The sequence below is a fragment of the Microcebus murinus genome, chromosome 16 (assembly GCF_040939455.1).
Source record: "Microcebus murinus isolate Inina chromosome 16, M.murinus_Inina_mat1.0, whole genome shotgun sequence".
NCBI lineage: Eukaryota > Metazoa > Chordata > Mammalia > Primates > Cheirogaleidae > Microcebus > Microcebus murinus.
In genome coordinates this window covers 53,941,030-53,960,533 of record NC_134119.1, presented here as the reverse complement: position 1 = coordinate 53,960,533, position 19,504 = coordinate 53,941,030, and the positions used below count along the sequence as shown (strand labels likewise).

The following is a 19,504-nucleotide window of genomic DNA, read 5'->3' as shown; positions in this document are numbered from 1 at the left end:
GCTACCCCGTTCTCAGTGGCATTGCCCCGTCCTCAAACCGGCCTCACTCCACACCCAGCTTCCTGCCTTTCCTTATAAAAAGGCTTTACCAGCCTAATTCACACCTGAACACTGATCATAAAACTTCTATGCAGAGTTATTCACAATTCAGGAAAAAATGGACCCAAACTGAATGTCCAGTAACTGGGCAAGTTACAGCCACTACAGTATGTATACACACTGTAGGGTACCCCTCTGTGGAGTATTGGAGCTGTTAGAAATAATATCTATTAAGGGTTTCCAGTAACAGTGAAAAGTATGAATTTTAAGTTAACAAAAAGAACAGGAAATACAGTCTATCTAATGGGATAAGAATTATACAGGAAGATGTTTACACATAGATGAGAGTTGAAATGTAATAGGGACACAAACCTGCTTCTGCTCCGAGCTTCCACAAAATAGGCCACACACGCTGCCTGCTCACCACACACTCACACACAGAAATATGCCTATCTACACACACAGCACACACACGTCTACACGCAACACACAAACACACACATGCCCCTGCACACACACCAACACCACACACACAATACACTCACAAAACTCAGCATAAAAACACATTCTGGGCCGGGCACGGTGGCTCACACCTGTAATCCTGGCACTCTGGGAGGCCGAGGCGGGAGGATCATTTGAGCTCAGGAGTTTGAGACCAGCCTGAGCAAGAGCGAGATCCAGTCTTGACTAAAAATAGAAAGAAGTTAGCTGGACAACTAAAAATATGTAGAAAAAAGTAGCCAGGCATGGTGGCGCATGCCTGTAGTCCCAGCTACTCGGGAGGCTGAGGCAGGAGGATCGCTTGAGCTCAGGAGTTGGAGGTTGCTGTGAGCGAGGCTGACGCCACGGCACTCTAGCCCGGGCAACAGAGTGAGACTCTGTCTCCATAAATAAATAAATAAATAATTCAGGAGGAAGAAACGTAACAAAATGCTAGCTTTTTTCCAGATGTAAAACCATGGATATTTTTTTTCCTTTTATGCACTTTCACATTTTCTTTAATGGGTGTGTATGACCTATTTATGGCCCTGGGGAAACTTATTTTGTTAAGATTGTACTTGAAAAATAAATTGGTGACAAAGTTAGAAAGTATGGATGAAAAACTTGGTCCTCTCATGACGCGAGGGGTCCACAGTGCCCTCGGCCAGGGAGGCGGCGCTGGGAGGCACCGGTGTCTGCTCCGCCCTGGCGGGTCCCGCGGTCAGGCCCGCCTCGCCGCGCTCACCTCCTGCCCGCGCAGGCCTGCTCCGCGCCGCCCTCGTCCTCGGCAGCGAGGTCCGGGTGCTTCTCGCTGGCCGACTCCAGCAGGGCCAGCAGCTGAGACTGCGAGGCCGTGGGCAGCGCCACACTCAGGAGCCGGCGCAGCGTGGCCACGGGCACCGTCGTCATCCTCAAGAGGTAGGACGTCAGTCTCAGCTCCTACAGGAGACAGAGGGGCTCAGGCCTCGCTGCTCCTGGACTTGATGAACAGCAGTTCTTTAATTTACTACAGTCTTAGGACATTTTGTCCTGGTGATAGATGTTTTAGTGGCTCAGTCTGGAAAACATGTCCCTGCACTCGCAGAGCTGTCAAAAGAGCCTATTTGGTCAGCACCCTTGGCTCTCCACGGCATTTCTAAAGGCGCCATCCACCCCTCGCGAGGACTCTGCAGTCACTGGGCAGCGCCCAAATCACGACAGCAAAAGCCCCGTCCTGCAGCAGGGCCACTTGCAGTGTGACCTTCTCCTCCTCCCCACAATCCCTGAGGCCACACGGCTTTGGGGCAACAGTCAGGCTCTGGAAACAACTGGGGTGTCCCTAGACCAGGGGGCTGTGGCAGACACTGTGCTGCACCCCCACCACGGAAACCGCCCTGCCATCAAAAGCAAGCACAGGACGGACCTCGAGGGCACTCGGCTAAGTGGAAGCAGCCACTCTCCAAAGGCCACCTGCCGTAGGGTGCCACCTTGCAACAACCAGACGCGACAACACGCAGCGTCGAGAGGGGATGGGGCGAGTGCGACCAGAAAGGGGCAGCTCAGGGAGGCGTTGCGGTGGTGGCCTGGCTCTGTGTCTTGGCAGTGGTGGGGTGCTGGCCACACAAAGCCACGTGGGATAAAGTGACAGAACGCATGCACATTTCAGATTGACGCCAGCTTCCCGGGCTGGGGCTGCACCACAGAGCCGCGGGCAACTGACCGCGGGCAACTGACCGGGGGAAAACTGATTGGGGGAGACTGACCGGGGGAGACTGACTGGGCGGAAACTGACCGCGGGGAGACTGACCAGGGGAGACTGACCAGGGGAGACTGACCATGGGGAGACTGACTGGGTGGAAACTGACCGTGGGGAGACTGACTGGGCAGAAACTGACCGTGGGGAGACTGACCGGGGGAGACTGACCATGGGGAGACTGACTGGGTGGAAACTGACCGTGGGGAGACTGACTGGGCAGAAACTGACCGTGGGGAGACTGACCGGGGGAGACTGACCGTGGGGAGACTGACTGTGGGGAGACTGACCAGGGGAGACTGACCAGGGGAGACTGACCGCGGGGAGACTGACCGTGGGGAGACTGACCAGGGGAGACTGACCATGAGGAGACTGACCGCGGGGAGACTGACCAGGGGAGACTGACCAGGGGAGACTGACCATGAGGAGACTGACCGCGGGGAGACTGACCGTGGGGAGACTGACCATGAGGAGACTGACCATGAGGAGACTGACCAGGGGAGACTGACCATGGGGAAACTGACCAGGGGAGACTGACCAGGGGAGACTGACCAGGGGAGACTGACCGCGGGGAGACTGACCAGGGGAGACTGACCAGGGGAGACTGACCATGAGGAGACTGACCAGGGGAGACTGACCATGGGGAGACTGACCAGGGGAGACTGACCATGGGGAGACTGACCAGGGGAGACTGACCGCGGGGAGACTGACCAGGGGAGACTGACCAGGGGAGACTGACCATGAGGAGACTGACCAGGGGAGACTGACCAGGGGAGACTGACCGCAGGGAGACTGACCAGGGGAGACTGACCGTGGGGAAACTGACCAGGGGAGACTGATCGTGGGGAGACTGACCAGGGGAGACTGACCGTGGGGAAACTGACCAGGGGAGACTGACCGTGGGGAGGCTGACCAGGGGAGACTGACCGTGGGGAGACTGACCAGGGGAGACTGACCATGAGGAGACTGACAGTGGGGAGGCTGACCAGGGGAGACTGACCAGGGGAGACTGACTGTGGGGAGACTGACCAGGGGAGACTGACCGTGGGGAGACTGACCAGGGGAGACTGACCGTGGGGAGACTGACCGTGGGGAAACTGACCAGGGGAGACTGACCAGGGGAGACTGACCAGGGGAGACTGACCGTGGGGAAACTGACCGCGGCGCGGGGGCCGCCGCTCTCCATGCCAGCTTTGCAGCTTCCTCTGAATCTAAAATGTTTCAAAATAAAAGTAAAAAAAAAAAAAGAATAGACTCTCCCCACTGTGCAGACCGCGTCCCTAGGCCACATCCTTACTTCTCTTCATGCTTCAGTTTCCTCGTCTGTAAAGCGAGGGTCACAGTAACACCTGCGGCAATGGGGTTTGTGAGGACAGAACGAGCCAGGGCACGGAACGGTCCGTGCCGAAAAGACACAAATAACGACCACTTCTCCAGGGACAGGTGGGCATGCCTGGCCACCTGCCGGAGCCCTCCCTAGGACTGCATGTGACAAAGCTGGAAGAGACAGAGACAGAGAAGCACTCAGTTTGGCCACGCCTGGATTTGGGTGCTGGAAGGAAGGCCTTAACTCAGGCTGCGGTGGCACAGCGTCCTCCGCGTGCAGAAAGCGTGTGAGCGCGCAGAAAGCGTGAGAGCGCGCAGAAAGCGTGAGAGCGCGCAGAAAGCGTGTCAGCGCGCAGAAAGCGTGTGAGCGTGCAGAAAGCGTGTGAGTGTGCAGAAAGAAACGGGAGGGATGGCAAGGCAGAAAGGCCCAGAGTCCGTTGGCCATTTGAGTCCCTAAAGCTCAGCCTTGCTCTTCCGAGGGATGCTCAGGGGACCCATCCATACATCTCCTTTTTTTTTTTGAGACAGGGTCTCACTCTGTTGCCCGGGCTAGAGTGCAGTGGTGTCATCACAGCTCACAGCAACCTCCAACTCCTGGGCTCAAGCAATCCTCCTGCCTCAGCCTCTCAAGCAGCTGGGACTACAGGTGCCACCACCACAGCTGGCTAATTTTCCTATTTTCTGGAGAGATGAGGTCTCACTCTTGCTCAGGCTGGTCTTGAACTCCTGGGCTCAAGTGGTCCTCCTGCCTCGGCCTCCCAAAGTGCTGGAATTATAGGTGTAAGACACCACACCGGGCCAATACTTCTCCTTTTATGCTCAGACTAGCTTGAGTTGAATTTCTGTTACCTTCACCTTAAAAGAATTCTGACTTGGCAAAGCATCTGAGCGTGGTTCCTGATAAACACCGGTGCTGAACAATGCCGGCTGCTGCTGTGGTGGCATTTGTGTGAGTTTCCTATTGCAACTGACAAACTGCCGCAAACCTGTGGCTTAAGACAACAGAAATGTATTCTCCTACAGTTCTGGAAACTGCAGTCTGCAGTTTCCCGGGGCTGATGCAGGTGTGGGCAGGGCCGCGTTCCTGGCCTGGTGGCCGGGGCAGAGTCTACGTCCGTGCCTCTCCCTCCTCGCCTGTGCTGCTGGGTTCGCGTCCATCCCCTTCCTCCATCTTCAAAGTGCATCCCCCAAAGCCCGCCTCCACCCCTGCCCCGCCTCTGACCCTCTTATAAGGACGCAAGGGCAGGCCAGGATCGTCTCCCCAACCAAAGGCCCTAACTGAATCCCGCCTGCACAGCCCCTTTTGCCACATAGGGTCACACTCACAGGTCCCAGGGATGGGGACGTGGTCCTCGCTGGGGGCGCTTATGCCGCTGCACAGCACGTTAGGCACTAGCGTGTCTGCTCACAAGCTCAGCCGACACCACGGCGTGTCCTAGTAGGTGCCAGCCCCCGTCCCAGGGCTGGAGATGGGCAGTGGTCACGGTCAGCTGAGGAGACAGGTGCAGGCGTTCAGACTGCCCCTGCTAGGACGGAACTCAGGCAGCACAGAGGGACAGAGGGTGGCAGCGTGGGCAGCGTGCAGCAGGCGTGCAGCTGGGGGGAGACGCGGCCGAGGCCCGAGCCACCGGGCACCCAGCACGCACGGCCGCGCCTAGGAGCCTCAGCAGCGGCCCACCCGGAAGTGGGTGTGCGGGTGGGGAGCCAGGTCTGGGTCCTGGAAGCCAAGGGGGGACGTGCTCAGGAGGGAGGGCTGTGGCCAAGTGCCACCGAGAGACAAAGACAGGGACGAGACCACCTGCAAGCACGGAGTTGTGGACGACCTTGACACATACTTTCAGCCACGTGACAGGAAAGGTGCTGTTCCATACCAGCCTCCTGTGGGCCCCCCACACCAAACTGCTCGTTCTTCCCTGAATGTCCCGCTCTCCCAGGCTGGGAAGCCCTAGCCCCTGAGCGTCCTCTGCCCAGAATGTGTTCCCGCAATCTGCCATCTGCCCAGCTCTCTCCAGCTCACTCTTCTGGACCCTACACCACCCTGACCCTGCATTCTGGAACAGGTGTCCCTCCTCTTGGCCCTCACTGGTTTTAACCAACTCTACTGTCACTGTCCTGTTTCTACTATCTCTCCTCCTAGCTCTTAGGATGAGGTCACTGCCATTTGCCTCTCTGTCTCCAATGTTCAGCCCAGTCCCCAGAACAGAAGAGGTGACCAACACATGCCTGTGGCTATCTTGTGACTTCACAAATGCCCTGCAGACTCGCCTGCCCCGGAAGCAGGAACTCGCCCTTTATAACTAGGGTCCCACCCTTGGACGTGGGACAGACCAGCCCATGGCCATAGCCCTTCCTGCTCAATAATCCTTGGGACAAGTCAGTTTGCTGGGTCAAGTCTTCCTCAAAGGGGTGACACAGAAAGCATCCATGTGGGTCCCTTGCTTTGAACATCTAGTGCCACTTCTACAGACAGAAATGGACCACAAGCAAAGCAGGGACCCAGCTGTCTGCACAGAGGAGGGGAACTGCAGGGACCGGTGGCCAGCAGGCCCTCTTCCCTCCTGCCTCCCCGCCTCTTCCCATGGCTCTCGTCCCCTTTGCTTGCTCAAGACCCCAGGAAAACTGTGGCCATGTGCAGACACCAGGGTGGAATTCTGCCTTTAACCATATAAGGATGAAGAAGGAAGGAGGAGGAGGAGGAAGAGGAGGGAGGGCCGAATGAGATTCCTTGGTTATTCTTTTCTCTGGTACAAAAACGAAAGTAGCAAAACATGGGGATTTCTCTAGACTGGGTGTGCAGATTAATAATTTCTGGCGTCAGTTTGGCTGGGCTACTATGCCCAGATGTTGGTCAAATATTACTCTGGGCGTTTCTGTGGGGGTATTTTTGTATAAGATTAATACTCAAATTGGTGGCTTTGAGGAATGCAGATTGCCCTCCGTGGTGTGGTGGGCCTCGTCTAATCAGCTGAAGTCCTGAATAACCCAAAAGCCTGACCCACCAGCATGATGGAATTCTGCCAGCAGATGGCCTTTGGACACGAACGGCGACTCCTTCCTGCGAGTCCAGCCTGCCAGTCTGCCCTGAAGAAGCTGGACTCACCAGCCTCCACAATCACATGGATTTAAATAAATTCCTTTCTATGTACAGACAGATACACGCCGTGGCTCTTTTTCTCCAGAGAACTCTCACTAATAGACAGGGGTTGGACACGAAGATCTAGTGGGGTGGACGTTATTGAGGGGACTACACAAAGCATGAAATTGTGGGCAGAGAAAAATAATGACCCTATCTGGTCCCCACGACCCAGAACTTCCAATCTGGCAGCATTTACTCACCGCAGAGCCATTCTTCAGCAGAGTGCTGTGGTCTCAATGTCTGTCTCCCTCCAAAATCCTGCTGAAGCTCAACCCCAGATGCAACAGCCCAGGGCCCCTGGAGATGATCAGGCCATGGGGCTCTGCCCTCAAGGGTGGGATTGGTGTCTTACAAAAGGGCTTGGGGAAACTAGCTAAGCCCTTTGCCCTTCCATCCCTTCTGTCACACGGGGACCTTGGAAGCAGAGTGCAGCCCTCACCAGACACTGGATCTGCAGGCGCCTTGGGCTTGGACTGTCCAACCCTCAGAGCTGTGAGAAAAGGAATTTCCACTCTTTACAAATTACCCAGCCTTAGGTAGTTTGCATGGCAGCAGAAACAGATGGAGACATGGAGTTCACAGTTTAAATGAGCCCAGGATCTAGGAATCAACTTGGGTGAAGTGGCACATGTGGCACTGGCTTTCTGGAAAGCCTTCAAGTAACAAAGGAGAAAGGGGGAAAAGTCAAAGTTGAGCCTGGGAGACGGCTCACTGGCCCCGAGACCCAGGCAGGGCTGCCACCTGCTCTACACCCCGCCGGGACACTGAGCAGAAGAGCAGCGCCCGTGCAGCTGCCAAGCTGTGGCCGGCTCGAGTCCCCCCAGCAGCTGCGAGCGCCCGCATCCCCCCTCTCTGCCTTGGCCCCTTTATTCATGAAACGGGGATAACATTCCCCATGTCCCTGCTCTCCGCAAGGCCTAAATGAGTGACAGATGTGCGCGCCTAGGACACCACTCCAGGGGGAGGAAATACCATCCCCTCCCGCAACCGTCTGGAGCCCCTGCGTTTCTGTGGCAGGTGCAGAGCAGGAGGAAGCCGGGCTCCCAGCCTAGCTCTGTCAGGCTCCTCAGTGTGAACCTGGGAAGCAATTCGCCTCCCTGGGACCGTCTGTAAAGAGGGTGACGGGAGCACCGCCGGGCAGCGAGAGTGTGAGGGGCAGGTGCTCTGCCCGCGCCCCTTGCAGCAGGGCTCTCTGCTGTGTCTGTGCAGCACAGGGTGGCTCGTACGTCAGTTTCGTCACTGCCACTGACGCCTCCTGGGCTAAGCTTTGCCCCCTGTGAAGTACCCATGCCCAGTCCCAGACCCGTGAATATGTCACCCTTAAGGGGACTTTGCAGATAGCAGTAAGATTAAGGAACTTAGATGGGGCGTTATCCTGGATTTTCCAGGTGGGTCCAGTGTAACCATCATTTGGGTCCTTAAAAATCAGAGACCCTCCTGCTGTGGGTGGGCAGGGAGACAGCCGTGATGGGAGAGCTTGGGCCAGAGAGATGCAGAGTCGCAGCTGTCACAGGTGAAGAGAAGGAGCCACGAGCAGGGAATGCCGGTGACTCTGGAAGCTGGGAACGTCCCTTGGTTGACAGCCAGCAAGAAAATGGGGACCTCAGTCCTGCAACTGCAGTGAGTCAAATCCCACCGACAACCTGAGTGAGCAGGAAACAGATTCTCCCCCTACAGCTTCCTGAAGGATGCAAACCTGCCAACACCTTGATTTTAGCCCGGAGAAGCCCATGTTGGATTTCTGACCTACAGAAGATAAAACAGTGGTCACTGGGTACAGCAGCAACAGGAAAGCAACCCACTCAGGAAGCTGTGTGAGCCTGTGGCCAGCTGTGGCCGATTCAGCCGCTGGACGCCTTAAGTGTGTTTCTCCCCCTACCCTCTGCCGACTCCCTTCTTAGGCTGGGGAGCGAGTGCAGCCTCCCTCACAGCCCGCGGCTCCACGGGCCAGTTCTCCTTGGAAGCTGTGCAGTCTGCTGCAGGGACTTGGGGGCATTTGTTTCCTTGACAAGTGGACAGGCGAGTGGCTGTTGTTCTACCTGTTCCCTTCCCGCTCTGACACAGTCATGGCAGCTGGGACCGCAAGAAGGAACTGTGGGAAACCCACAGAATGTGGCCCTGATGTCACCTAGCTAGGGAGCACTTACTTCCAGAGGCTTGCAATTCGCATAATCCACCATGCTAAGTCACGTTCCAGGTACTTAGACACCTGGACGCACAGGAAGCCCACTGAGGATGCACATAAAACATAGCTAACAGACAGCGGAGCAGGATGGCGGAGAGAAACACCGCCAGACAGAGTGTCTCTGCAGAAAAGACAAATTCTAGGAGAAATTAGAAGAAAGAAGCAAGCAGACGAGCATACATCGGACGAGGGTCGGAAGGAGGGGTACCGGAGACCATGGGAGACTCCACAGGAGGAGGCTGCGGAGGAGAACTGGAAGCAGAGACCTCCGGAGCAGCCTGGAGACCAGTGAAGGGTAGGTGGAGCAGTTAACTCTCCCCTCCCCTGCATCTGGGACTGCTGGTGGGCTCCCCAGTGGTTGGAGAGACCTGCAGACACCAGCCCAGAGATGGCCACCACCCCAGAGATGGCCACCACCAGTGAGTGGTAAGCCAGTAGTGGATGCGGCACCAGGCTCCCTACTCCCTCTGGCACCTCCCTGTGCACAGACCCGAGCACCACGGCAGGCGCCATATCGCTCCGTTCTCCCCTCCCCCATCCCTATCTCTGAGTACCGAGAGAGACAATATAGCCACCAGCCGGAGGCACCTCCAGGGAACAGGACCTTCCCTTTTGGGGCCCTACAGCTGACTGAGGGGATCTCAGACTGTGAGCTCCCTACCCGCCCGCCCTCCCAGGTGCTGCTGGCACGGTGATCCCAGGAGAACGGAGCAGACCCTGTGGCTGAGAGACACAGACCCAGCTTGGGCTCCCTGTGGGGGAATTGGGACCGGCACTCTTCACTTTGGTGGGGTTAGGGATTGAACTCAAGGGCCCACAGGTCAGACCTGCAGACCAGATCCTGTGCACTGAGGTCTCGCATTGCCTGGGCCACAGAAAGGATATTCGTGAATAGCCTACTGAGGTGTGTGTGCCTCCAGGGGCAGATCAGCATCCTAGAGGGCAACCCTCCTTCCAAAGGGAGGCCTTGTGCTCAGTCTAGGTGGCGTTCCTGCGCAGGGAACCTCCCGGCCTGCATCACAGTCAGGGGAAGCCTGGTGGCGTGAGGTCTGGCTTGCTGGCAGAGGCCCAGGAGTAGCCGCGGAGTTGGGGAGGGTGGAAAGAAGCGAGGCCCGCTCCAGACCGAGGGTCTCAGACAGCCCCACCCCCACACACAGACTCTCTGACTGAGCAGGGCCATTCCAGCCCCTCCCTGACAGCTTTTCCTGGAAGCAGAGAACAGAACTCTGACCCCTGCTACTGGCATTGGTGGTGCCTGAGGGCAGGCTTACCCAACCCAGCTCCGCCCAGACTCTCTCCTAGACCAGCCGTAACTGAGGGGGAGAAAAGGACACACCTGGAATCCCAGGGCCCCACCCACCACCTGAGGCACTAGAGTGCCTCTCTACAGGAACAAGAGCTGATAACAGGACACAAAAACAACAGTGTAGCCTGTTCCTCCAAGCAAGCGCCACCTACTGACAGGGACGGCATCCTGCACAGCCTTTTCACGGCACCCACTGACTCATCATACAGGGAGTGGTCGAATCTCACCCAGAGAAACCACCTACTGGCTCAGAGACTAAACAAGGCGTGCCATTATTCAAACAAAAACCTAAAGGAAAGAAGCAACAACTGATCGAGATGGGAAGAAATCGGCGAAGGAACTCCAGAAATATGAAGAACCAAACGGAAGACACACCCCAAAAGAGGAGCACCAGCCCTTTAGAAATGGACACCAACCAAAATCAGACCACTAAAATGACAGAAGAGGAATATCAAACGTTGATTGTAAGAAAATTCAATGACTTGCAAGAAAGACTGGATAACCAAGACAAAGAAAATGCAAAAAGATTTCAGGACCTGGAAGAAAAATTCACTAAAGAAATTGAACTATTGAAGAAAAATCAAACCAAACTCCTAGAAATGAAGAATCAATTTAGGGAACTACAAAACACAGTGGAAACCCTCAAGAACAGGGTAGATCAAACAGAAGAAAGAATCTCAGAGATCGAAGATAATACCTTCCAATTAAATAAATCAGTCACAGAGATAGAGCAGAGAAACAAGAGAAAAGAGCAAAGCCTACGAGAGATATGGGATTATGTGAAGAAACCTAATGTGAGGGTTACAGGGTTACCAGAAGGGGAAGAAGAAAACACATAAGGATTGGACACACTATTTGAAGATATAATAGAGGAAAGTTTCCCAGGCCTTGCTAAAAATCTCCAGATACAAGTCCAAGAAGCTTAAAGGACCCCTGGGATATCCAATGCAAACATGAAGACATCACAACATGCAGTCATCAGACTGACCAAAATATCAACTAAAGAGGCCCTTCTAAGAGCTGTAAGACGAAAGAAGCAAGTAACATACAAGAAAGCCAATCCGAATAAACCAGACTTCTCTACTGAAACTTTACAAGCAAGGAGAGACTGGGGCCCCATTCTCACTCTTTTGAAACAAAATAATGCCCAGCCTAGAATCTATTCCTTGCAAAACTAAGTTTTGTATATGAAGGAGAAATCAAGACATTCTCAGATAAGCAAAGACTGAGGGAATTCACCGAGACAAGACCAGCCCTTCAAGAAGTACTCGAAACAGTGTTACCCACGGATCAGCACAATAAACACTCACGAATGTAAATCTACTCAAAAGCTAAAGATAAAAGCCCAGATATCACAGCGGCTCAAGAGAGAAAACAAAGCAACAAAGTTCAACAGAACATAATGAACAGAAATCTGCCCCACCTATCAGTTATTTCAATAAATGTGAATGGTTTGAACTCCCCACTGAAGAGATATAGGCTGGCCGAATGGATAAAAAAATATGAGCCAAGTTTCTGCTGCCTTCAGGAAACAGATCTAACCTGCAAGGATGCTGTTAGACTAAAGGTAAAGGAGTACAATATTTCAAGCAAACAAAAGCCAAAAGAAAGCTGGCGTGGCAGTTCTGATTACAGATAACTTACTTTATAAATCAACAAAAGTAATAAAAGACAAAGAAGGTCACTATATAATGGTGAAGGGTACAGTTCAACAAGAAGACATAACAATTCTAAATATATATGCACCCATCCTTGGTGCACCCAGATTCATAAAGCAAACTCTACTTCATCTAAAAAATGGAAAAACAACACCATAATAGTCGGAGACTTTAACACCCCACTGACAGACAGCACAGGACAGATACTCCAAACGGAAAATCAACAAAGAAATAACGGACTTAAATAGAACCCTAGAACAAATGGGCCTGACTGACATTTACAGGACATTCTACCCCCAAACCACTGAATATACATTCTTCTCATCATCTCAAGGGTCATTCTCTAAGATTGACCATATCCTAGGACACAAAGCATGTCTCAAAAAATTTGGAAAAATAGAAATTGTACCATGTATCTTTTCAGATCACCATAGAATAAATGTAGAAACCAATCCTAACAGGAGCCCTCATTTCTACACAAAGTCATGGAAACTAAACAACCTTCTGCTGAATGATCACTTCATAAATGAGAAATTAAGATGGAAATCAAAAGATTCTTGGAACTAAAAGACAAAGGAGACACAGGTTACCAAAACCTGTGGGACACAGCTAAAGCAGTCCTGAGAGTTAAGTTTATTTCCATAAATGCCTATATGCAAAAGAAGAAAAGATCACAAATAGACAACTTAATGAATCATCTCAAAGAGCTGGAAAAAGAAGAACAGACAGACCCCAAACCCAGCAGAAGAAGTGAAATTATTAAGATTAAATCAGAACTAAATGAAATTGACAACAGGGAAATTATACGGAAGATTAATAAATAAAAAGATTAATAAATAAATAACAAGTTGGTTCTTTGAAAAAATAAACAAAATTGACACACCTTTGGCTAGACTAATGAAAAGCAGAAAAGAGAAATCTCTAATAAGCTCCATCAGGAACAAAAAAGGAGAAATTACAATGGATGCCACGGAGATACAAGATATAATTTATGAATACTACAAAAACCTCTATGCACACAAACTGGAAAATGTGGAGGAAATGGACAATTTCTTAGAAACACACAGCCTCCCTAGGCTCAACCTGGAAGAAATAGAATTCCTGAACAGATCAATATCAAGAGCCGAACTAGAAACAGTAATTAAAACTCTTCCTAAAAAGAAAAGTCCCGGACCAGAGGGTTTCACACCCGAATTTTACCACACTTACAAAGAAGACCTAGTACCTATCCTGCAAAAATTATTCCACAACCTCAAGAAGGATGGAATTCTCCCCAACACATTCTAGGAAGCGAATGTAATCCTGATACCAAAACCAGGAAAATTGCAACAACAATAAAAAACTACAGACCAATATCCCTTAAGAATATAGATGCAAAAATTCTCAACAAAATCTTAGCCAATCAAATTCAGGTGCTTGTCAAGAAAATAATCCATCACAACCAAGTGGGCTTCATCCCAGGGATTCAGGGATGGTTCAACATAGGCAAATCTATAAATGTAATTCACCATATAAACAGAAGTAAAAACAAAGACCATATGATCCTCTCAACAGACGCAGAAAAAGCATTTGACAAAATTCAACACCCTTTTATGATAAGAACGCTCAACAAAATAGGCATAGATGGGGCTTACCTAAAAATGATACAATCCATATATGACAAACCCACAGCCAATATAATACTGAATGGGGAAAAATTGAAAGCATTCCCACTTAGAACTGGAACAAGACAAGGTTGCCCACTGTCTCCACTTCTATTCAACATAGTGCTGGAAGTCCTTGCTACAGCAATCAGACAAGAGAGCGGAATTAAGGGCATCCAAATGGGAGCAGAAGAGATCAAACTCTCAATCTTTGCTGATGACATGATATTATATCTAGAAAACCCCAAGGATTCAACCAAGAGACTCCTTGAACTGATAAATGAATTTGGTAAAGTCTCAGGATACAAAATCAATACACAGAAATCAGAGGCATTCATATACGCCAACAACAGTAAAAGTGAGAACCAAATCAAAGACTCAATTCCCTTCAAAATAGCAACAAAGAAAATAAAGTACCTAGAATATATTTAACTAAGGAGGTAAAAGACCTCTACAGGGAGAACTATGAAACACTAAAGAAGGAAATAGCAGAGGATGTAAACAGGTGGAAGAATATAACATGCTCATGGGTTGGCAGAATCAACATTGTTAAAATGTCTATACTACCCAAAGTGACCTATAGAGTCAATGCAATCCCTATTAAAATACCATCATCATTTTTCATAGATATAGAAAAAATAATTTTACGCTTTGTATGGAACCAGAGAAGACCCCGTATAGCAAAAGCAATCCTAGGCAATAAAAACAAAACAGGAGGAATCAATTAACCAGACTTCAAACTATACTACAAGGCTATAGTAATTAAAACAGCTCGAGATTGGCACAAGAACAGGGATATTGACCAGTGGAACAGAACAGAGAACCTAGATATAAAACCATCCTCATATAGCCAACTAATCTTCGACAAAGCAGACAAAAACATACACTGAGGAAAAGAATCCTTATTCAATAAATGGTGCTGGGAAAACCGTATAGCCACATGTAGAAGACTGAAACAGGACCCACACCTTTCACCTCTCACAAAAATCAACTCACACTGGTTAATAGACTTGAACATTAGGTGTGAAACTATTAGAATTCTAGAGGAAAATGTTGGAAATATTCTTCTAGACATTGGCGTAGGCAAAGAATTTATGAAGAAGACCCCAAAGCCAATCACAGCAGCCACAAAAATAAATAAATGGGACCTAATCAAATAAAAAGCTTCTGCACAGTCAAAGAAGCTGTCAAGAGAGCAAACAGACAACCTACAGAATGGGAAAAAATTTTCACAAGCTACACATTTGATAAGTGGCTGATAACTACCATTTATTTAGAACTCATGAAAATCAGCAAGGAAAAATCAAACAACCCTAACAAAAAGTGGGCAAAGGACATGAACAGAAATTTTTCGAAAGAAGACAGAATAATGGCCAACAAACATATGAAAAATGTTCAACATCTCTAATCATCAGGGATATGCAAATCAAAACTGCAATGAGATATCACTTATCTCCAGTATGAATGGCCTTTAACAAAAAGTCCCCACACAATAAGTGTTGGTGTGGATGCGGAGAGATAGGAACACTCCTACACTGCTGGTGGGACTGCAAACTAGTTCAACCTCTGTGGAAAGCAATATGGAGATACCTTAAAGCAATATAAGTAGATTTACCATTTGATCCAGCAATTCCACTACTGGGCATCCACCCAGAAGATCAAATGACACTCTACAAATGGGACACCTGCACTCGAATGTTTATGGCAGCACAGTTCACAATTGCAAAGTTGGGGAAACAACCCAGGTGCCCATCAATACATGAGTGAATCAATAAAATGTGGTACATGTATACCATGGAGTACTATTCAGCTATAAGGAAGGACAGTGATACAGCACCTCTTGTATTTTCCTGGACAGAGCTGGAATCCATTCTACTAAGTGAAGTATATCAAGAATCAAAAACAAGCACCACATGTACTCACCAGCAAATTGGTATTAACTGAGCAGGACCTAAGTGGACACATAGGAGTAACATTCATTGGGTGTTGGGGGGAGTGGGAGGGGGAGGAGGGGATAGGTATATACATACATAATGAGTGAGATGTGCAATGTTTGGGGATGGGCACGCTTGAAGCTCTGACTCGAGGGGGGAGGGGGCCATGAGCAATATATGTAACCTTTGTATCCCCATAATATGCTGAAATAATAATAATAATAAAAAAACCAACACACACAACTAGCAGCACCCGGTCAACGCCTCTGCACAGAGCTCCGGGCCCATGGCCGGGCTTCTCGGCAGGGAGGCAAGCCAGCGCTGCAGCCGGGCGGTGACCAGCCAGGCCCGCCTGTCGCAGCTCAAACTCGCTGTTCTCTTACCAACTTTGTTCCTTGTGGAACCTGCCCTCTGCACGTTAAACTTGGAGACTGAGGAGAGGGAGAAGTGTGCCTGTCAGGGCTCAGCAGAGACGCCAGCCAGGCCGTCGTGACTGCGGCCGCAGCTGCTGCTGTGAACAGACTCCGCGCCGGCCCTGTGGGGCTCTCCCGCGTCTGCACGCAGGGCCCCAGGGCGCGCCGGCCGTGTCGGGCTCTCCCGCGTCTGCACGCAGGGCCCCAGGGCGCGCCGGCCCTGTGGGGCGTCTGCACGCAGGGCCCCAGGGCGCGCCGGCCGTGTGGGGCTCTCCCGCGTCTGCACGCAGGGCCCCAGGGCGCGCCGGCCGTGTGGGGCTCTCCCGCGTCTGCACGCAGGGCCCCAGGGCGCGCCGGCCCTGTGGGGCTCTCCCGCGTCTGCACGCAGGGCCCCGGGGCGCGCCGGCCGTGTGGGGCTCTCCCGCGTCTGCACGCAGGGCCCCGGGGCGCGCCGGCCCTGTGGGGCTCTCCCGCGTCTGCACGCAGGGCCCCGGGGCGCGCCGGCCGTGTCGGGCTCTCCCGCGTCTGCACGCAGGGCCCCAGGGCGCGCCGGCCCTGTCGGGCTCTCCCGCGTCTGCACGCAGGGCCCCAGGGCGCGCCGGCCGTGTCGGGCTCTCCCGCGTCTGCACGCAGGGCGGCCGGCCGCGGGCGGCGAGGGCGCGGGGTCTCACCTGGCCGCGCAGCGCCGCGAAGGCGTCGGTCTCGGCGCGCTCCAGCTCGGCCTCCAGCGCGGCGGCGCGCTGCTGCTCGGCGCCCAGCCTGCGGGAGACAGCGTGGTGAGCGGCTTCGCGAGGAAGCGACGCCGGGAGGAGATCATCGCGCTGCTGCAGTGACAGAGAACCTCACATCCAAGCCGCGCGATTTAAATGCGCGTGTCTGCACAGGGCGGTGGCGCGAGGCTCGCCTCCCTCCCTGCCCGGACCGCCCCGCAGAGACGCAGGACGGCTCCCCCATGCAGCGCCAGGGCGCAGACCCCGTGGGCGCCGGGCAGACGCTCTGTGCCTTCGCAGGGTGGCCTCGGATCTCGCTTTGAAGACCCTGTGTCAGTCCTCGCGGTCACGACCGAGAAGGCCAAGTGCTGAGGGCCACCTCCGCCACACGCCCTTGAGCGAAGCAGACCCCGCACCCTTTTCCAAGTGCGGTCGTGGCTCCGACCACAAGACTGGGTGTCACCTTTTTGAAAACAGGAGGCCTCCTAACTTCCACACAAGGGGGTCTTCTTGACCACCCCTTAGCCAATGAAAGTTGGCGTCATGGATCTGCCGCGTGTTCTCTCGGGCTAATACACCCAGACCTTCTGCAGGCACAGCTCAAACCAAAAGCTTGACCGGAAGCCATCTCCCGCAGGGAGTGCGTAATATTGCGTGTCCTGAAGGCTCAGGCTGACCTGAGCCAGCACGTCCGATCAGCACCCTCGACAGCACAGATTCAGTGGGACTGAATGGCACTTGGACGTTGTGTTTGCACAGAAAAGCGCAATCAAATAAATTAAAATCTCCTATAATCTCATAATCACATCCATTACAATTTCGTCTATTTCCTTGTAATTAACTTGGGTGCGTTTTAAAAAATTAATCACACTATGTATAGCATTTGCATGCTCTCCCTTCCATATCAGTATTATATTCAGGGTGGAAAATTACGAAGCCATTACAAATGATGTTTCTCCAAGAGTTCTTAATGCCACAGCCATGGCTAATTGCCTAAAGTTCAGTGAAAAAGAAGGCAAAGAACAAAAAGGAAGATTGAGATCATGTCTATTTTAAAATTTTACAAAGCATGGTATAAACTCCTATGTTCATGGTAAAACTGGAAAAAGGCCTGCAGCCAAATCCATTGCTTTGCCCCAGTGTCACTCCTGGTTTGGGTAGGGACCATGATTATGTAAGATGGGGCCAACTGGGGGATGCTGGCGAAAGCACATGTGACCTTTCCTACTATCTTTGCAACGTCTTCTGAATCTATAATTATTCAAAAATAAAATGGTTGAAATACTGTTTAGTATGATACTAAAGTGAAAAAGAAAATATAGAAGGTGGCAGGGCAGAAGCAGGATCCTACAAAGCTAGCAGCGTGCACCTGAGCACTTCAGTGACACTCAGGCAGGAGTGTGGGGCCAGCGGGGCAAGGTCGGGCTGAGCTGAAGAGGCTGGGTCCCCCAGGCCTGCAGGGGACTGACGCCACGGAACGCCATGCGGCGCTCAGCCTACCTCTGCTGGTGGTGCTCCAGGAACTGCTGGGCCCTGCTCAGGGCTTGCCGCAGGAGGCTGGCAGCCTGCCCTTCAGGGCCCGCCTCCCCGGGCTCGTTCAGAAGCGTAGGCCCATTGGCCACCCACTGCTGCCAGCTCGCCAGGGCCTGCTGCTGCTGGGCCGCCTCCTGCTGGGTCAGCTGCTCCTCCAGCTTCCTCTCCAGCTCCTGCAGCTCCTACCCAAGGAGAGGGCAGGCGGTGAGTCCTGCTGCTTACGAAGAATCGCCTCAGTGAAGGGCTCCCTAAGTCCCTTGGAAGGTGCAGACACCCTCCCGTCACGTGGCCACTCACCACCCCCGGTATGTGCCCGCTTCCACCGTGGCCTGAGGTCACGGCCCTCCCTTCTGCCAGAGTGTGAGCTCCTCCAGGGCAGGGCTGCGGCTCCGCCCTGGCGAGCGCAGTGTGCTCGCGCGCCGCGGAGGGCCTGCTGGCCTCTGCCACGGCGAAACCGGCTGGCGCCCACGGCACCGTCTGTGCGCTCACGTCTGTCTGTCCTGCGAGTCCCTGCACACCCTCCAGAACACATGCTCTCATTTCCTTGTTTTACAGATGAAGCAGTCAAAGCAGAGAGAGTTAAAGTAATGTGCCAGGTGATGCAACTTGTAAGTGGCCGAGTCAAAATGTGAGGCCAGCCCAGCTGGCTCCAGGGTTGTGTTCTTGACCACTAGTTCTACACAGCCTCTTATTGCCCAAACAGAAGAAATCTGCATTCTTAGGCCACCAGAAGTAGATAATTTCAGCGCAAGGGATAATCTGTGCGCAGCCTGCTTAGGCGGGTGAGGGAGGTAGGCAAGAGGGCCCCAGGCCTTGGAGAACGCAGGCACATTTAACCCATTATTCACCAGTCTGGCCAGTGCCGTAAGTGGGGGTGAAGGGTGGGGGTGCGGAGTGGGGATGGGGTTTATTCCTAAGAGGCTTGGGATGGATTTTATCAGGGGATAGTGGTCCTTGATCCTCCTAAAATATGTGGCAAATGGTCTGGCTTTCTGCAGAGGGGCCAAAACTTATATCAAACTCCCAGAGGGTCTCAAAGCCAAAGACTCAGAAATGCAACTCAAGAACAAGACAGAAGAAATAACAGCTGCAGAGACCAGCTGAGGCCGTAGCATGGAGTCTCGCCTTATAGCTAAGCTGAGCACTTGGTGTTGTCCCCAGGGCCGTGTGAAGTCTTCGAAAGCTCCTAAGCAGGGCTTCTGGCATGCTGAGCTTGGTAACTGTGACCAGCCCTCTGGCTGTGGCACCCCGCGTGGAAACACAGCCCAACACAGTCTCCAACAGGATGTTCTGTCAAGATGCCAGCATGGCCAGCAGCCTGGGTCGGAGGCCAGACTTCTGCCGACATGCCACCACATCCCACCATATGGGAAGGGAAGGCTCGAGCCCAGACCTGTCACTGTTACCAG

At 52.4% G+C, this 19,504-nt stretch overlaps 1 protein-coding gene across 6 annotated transcripts in view; it reads right to left on the bottom strand.

Annotated features, from left to right (window-relative positions):
• The window catches only part of EVC2 (EvC ciliary complex subunit 2), a 149,592-nt gene that overhangs the window by 15,433 nt on the left and 114,655 nt on the right, over window positions 1-19,504 (bottom strand). For all 6 annotated transcript variants that reach the window (XM_012739712.2, XM_075992952.1, XM_020283645.2 and 3 more), the window contains 3 exons: window positions 18,063-18,277; window positions 16,524-16,611; window positions 1,265-1,458 (listed from right to left, as the gene is read on the bottom strand). In XM_012739712.2, coding sequence (XP_012595166.2) covers window positions 1,265-1,458; window positions 16,524-16,611; window positions 18,063-18,277 — 497 coding nt within the window. The remainder of the gene's footprint in view (window positions 1-1,264; window positions 1,459-16,523; window positions 16,612-18,062; window positions 18,278-19,504) is intronic.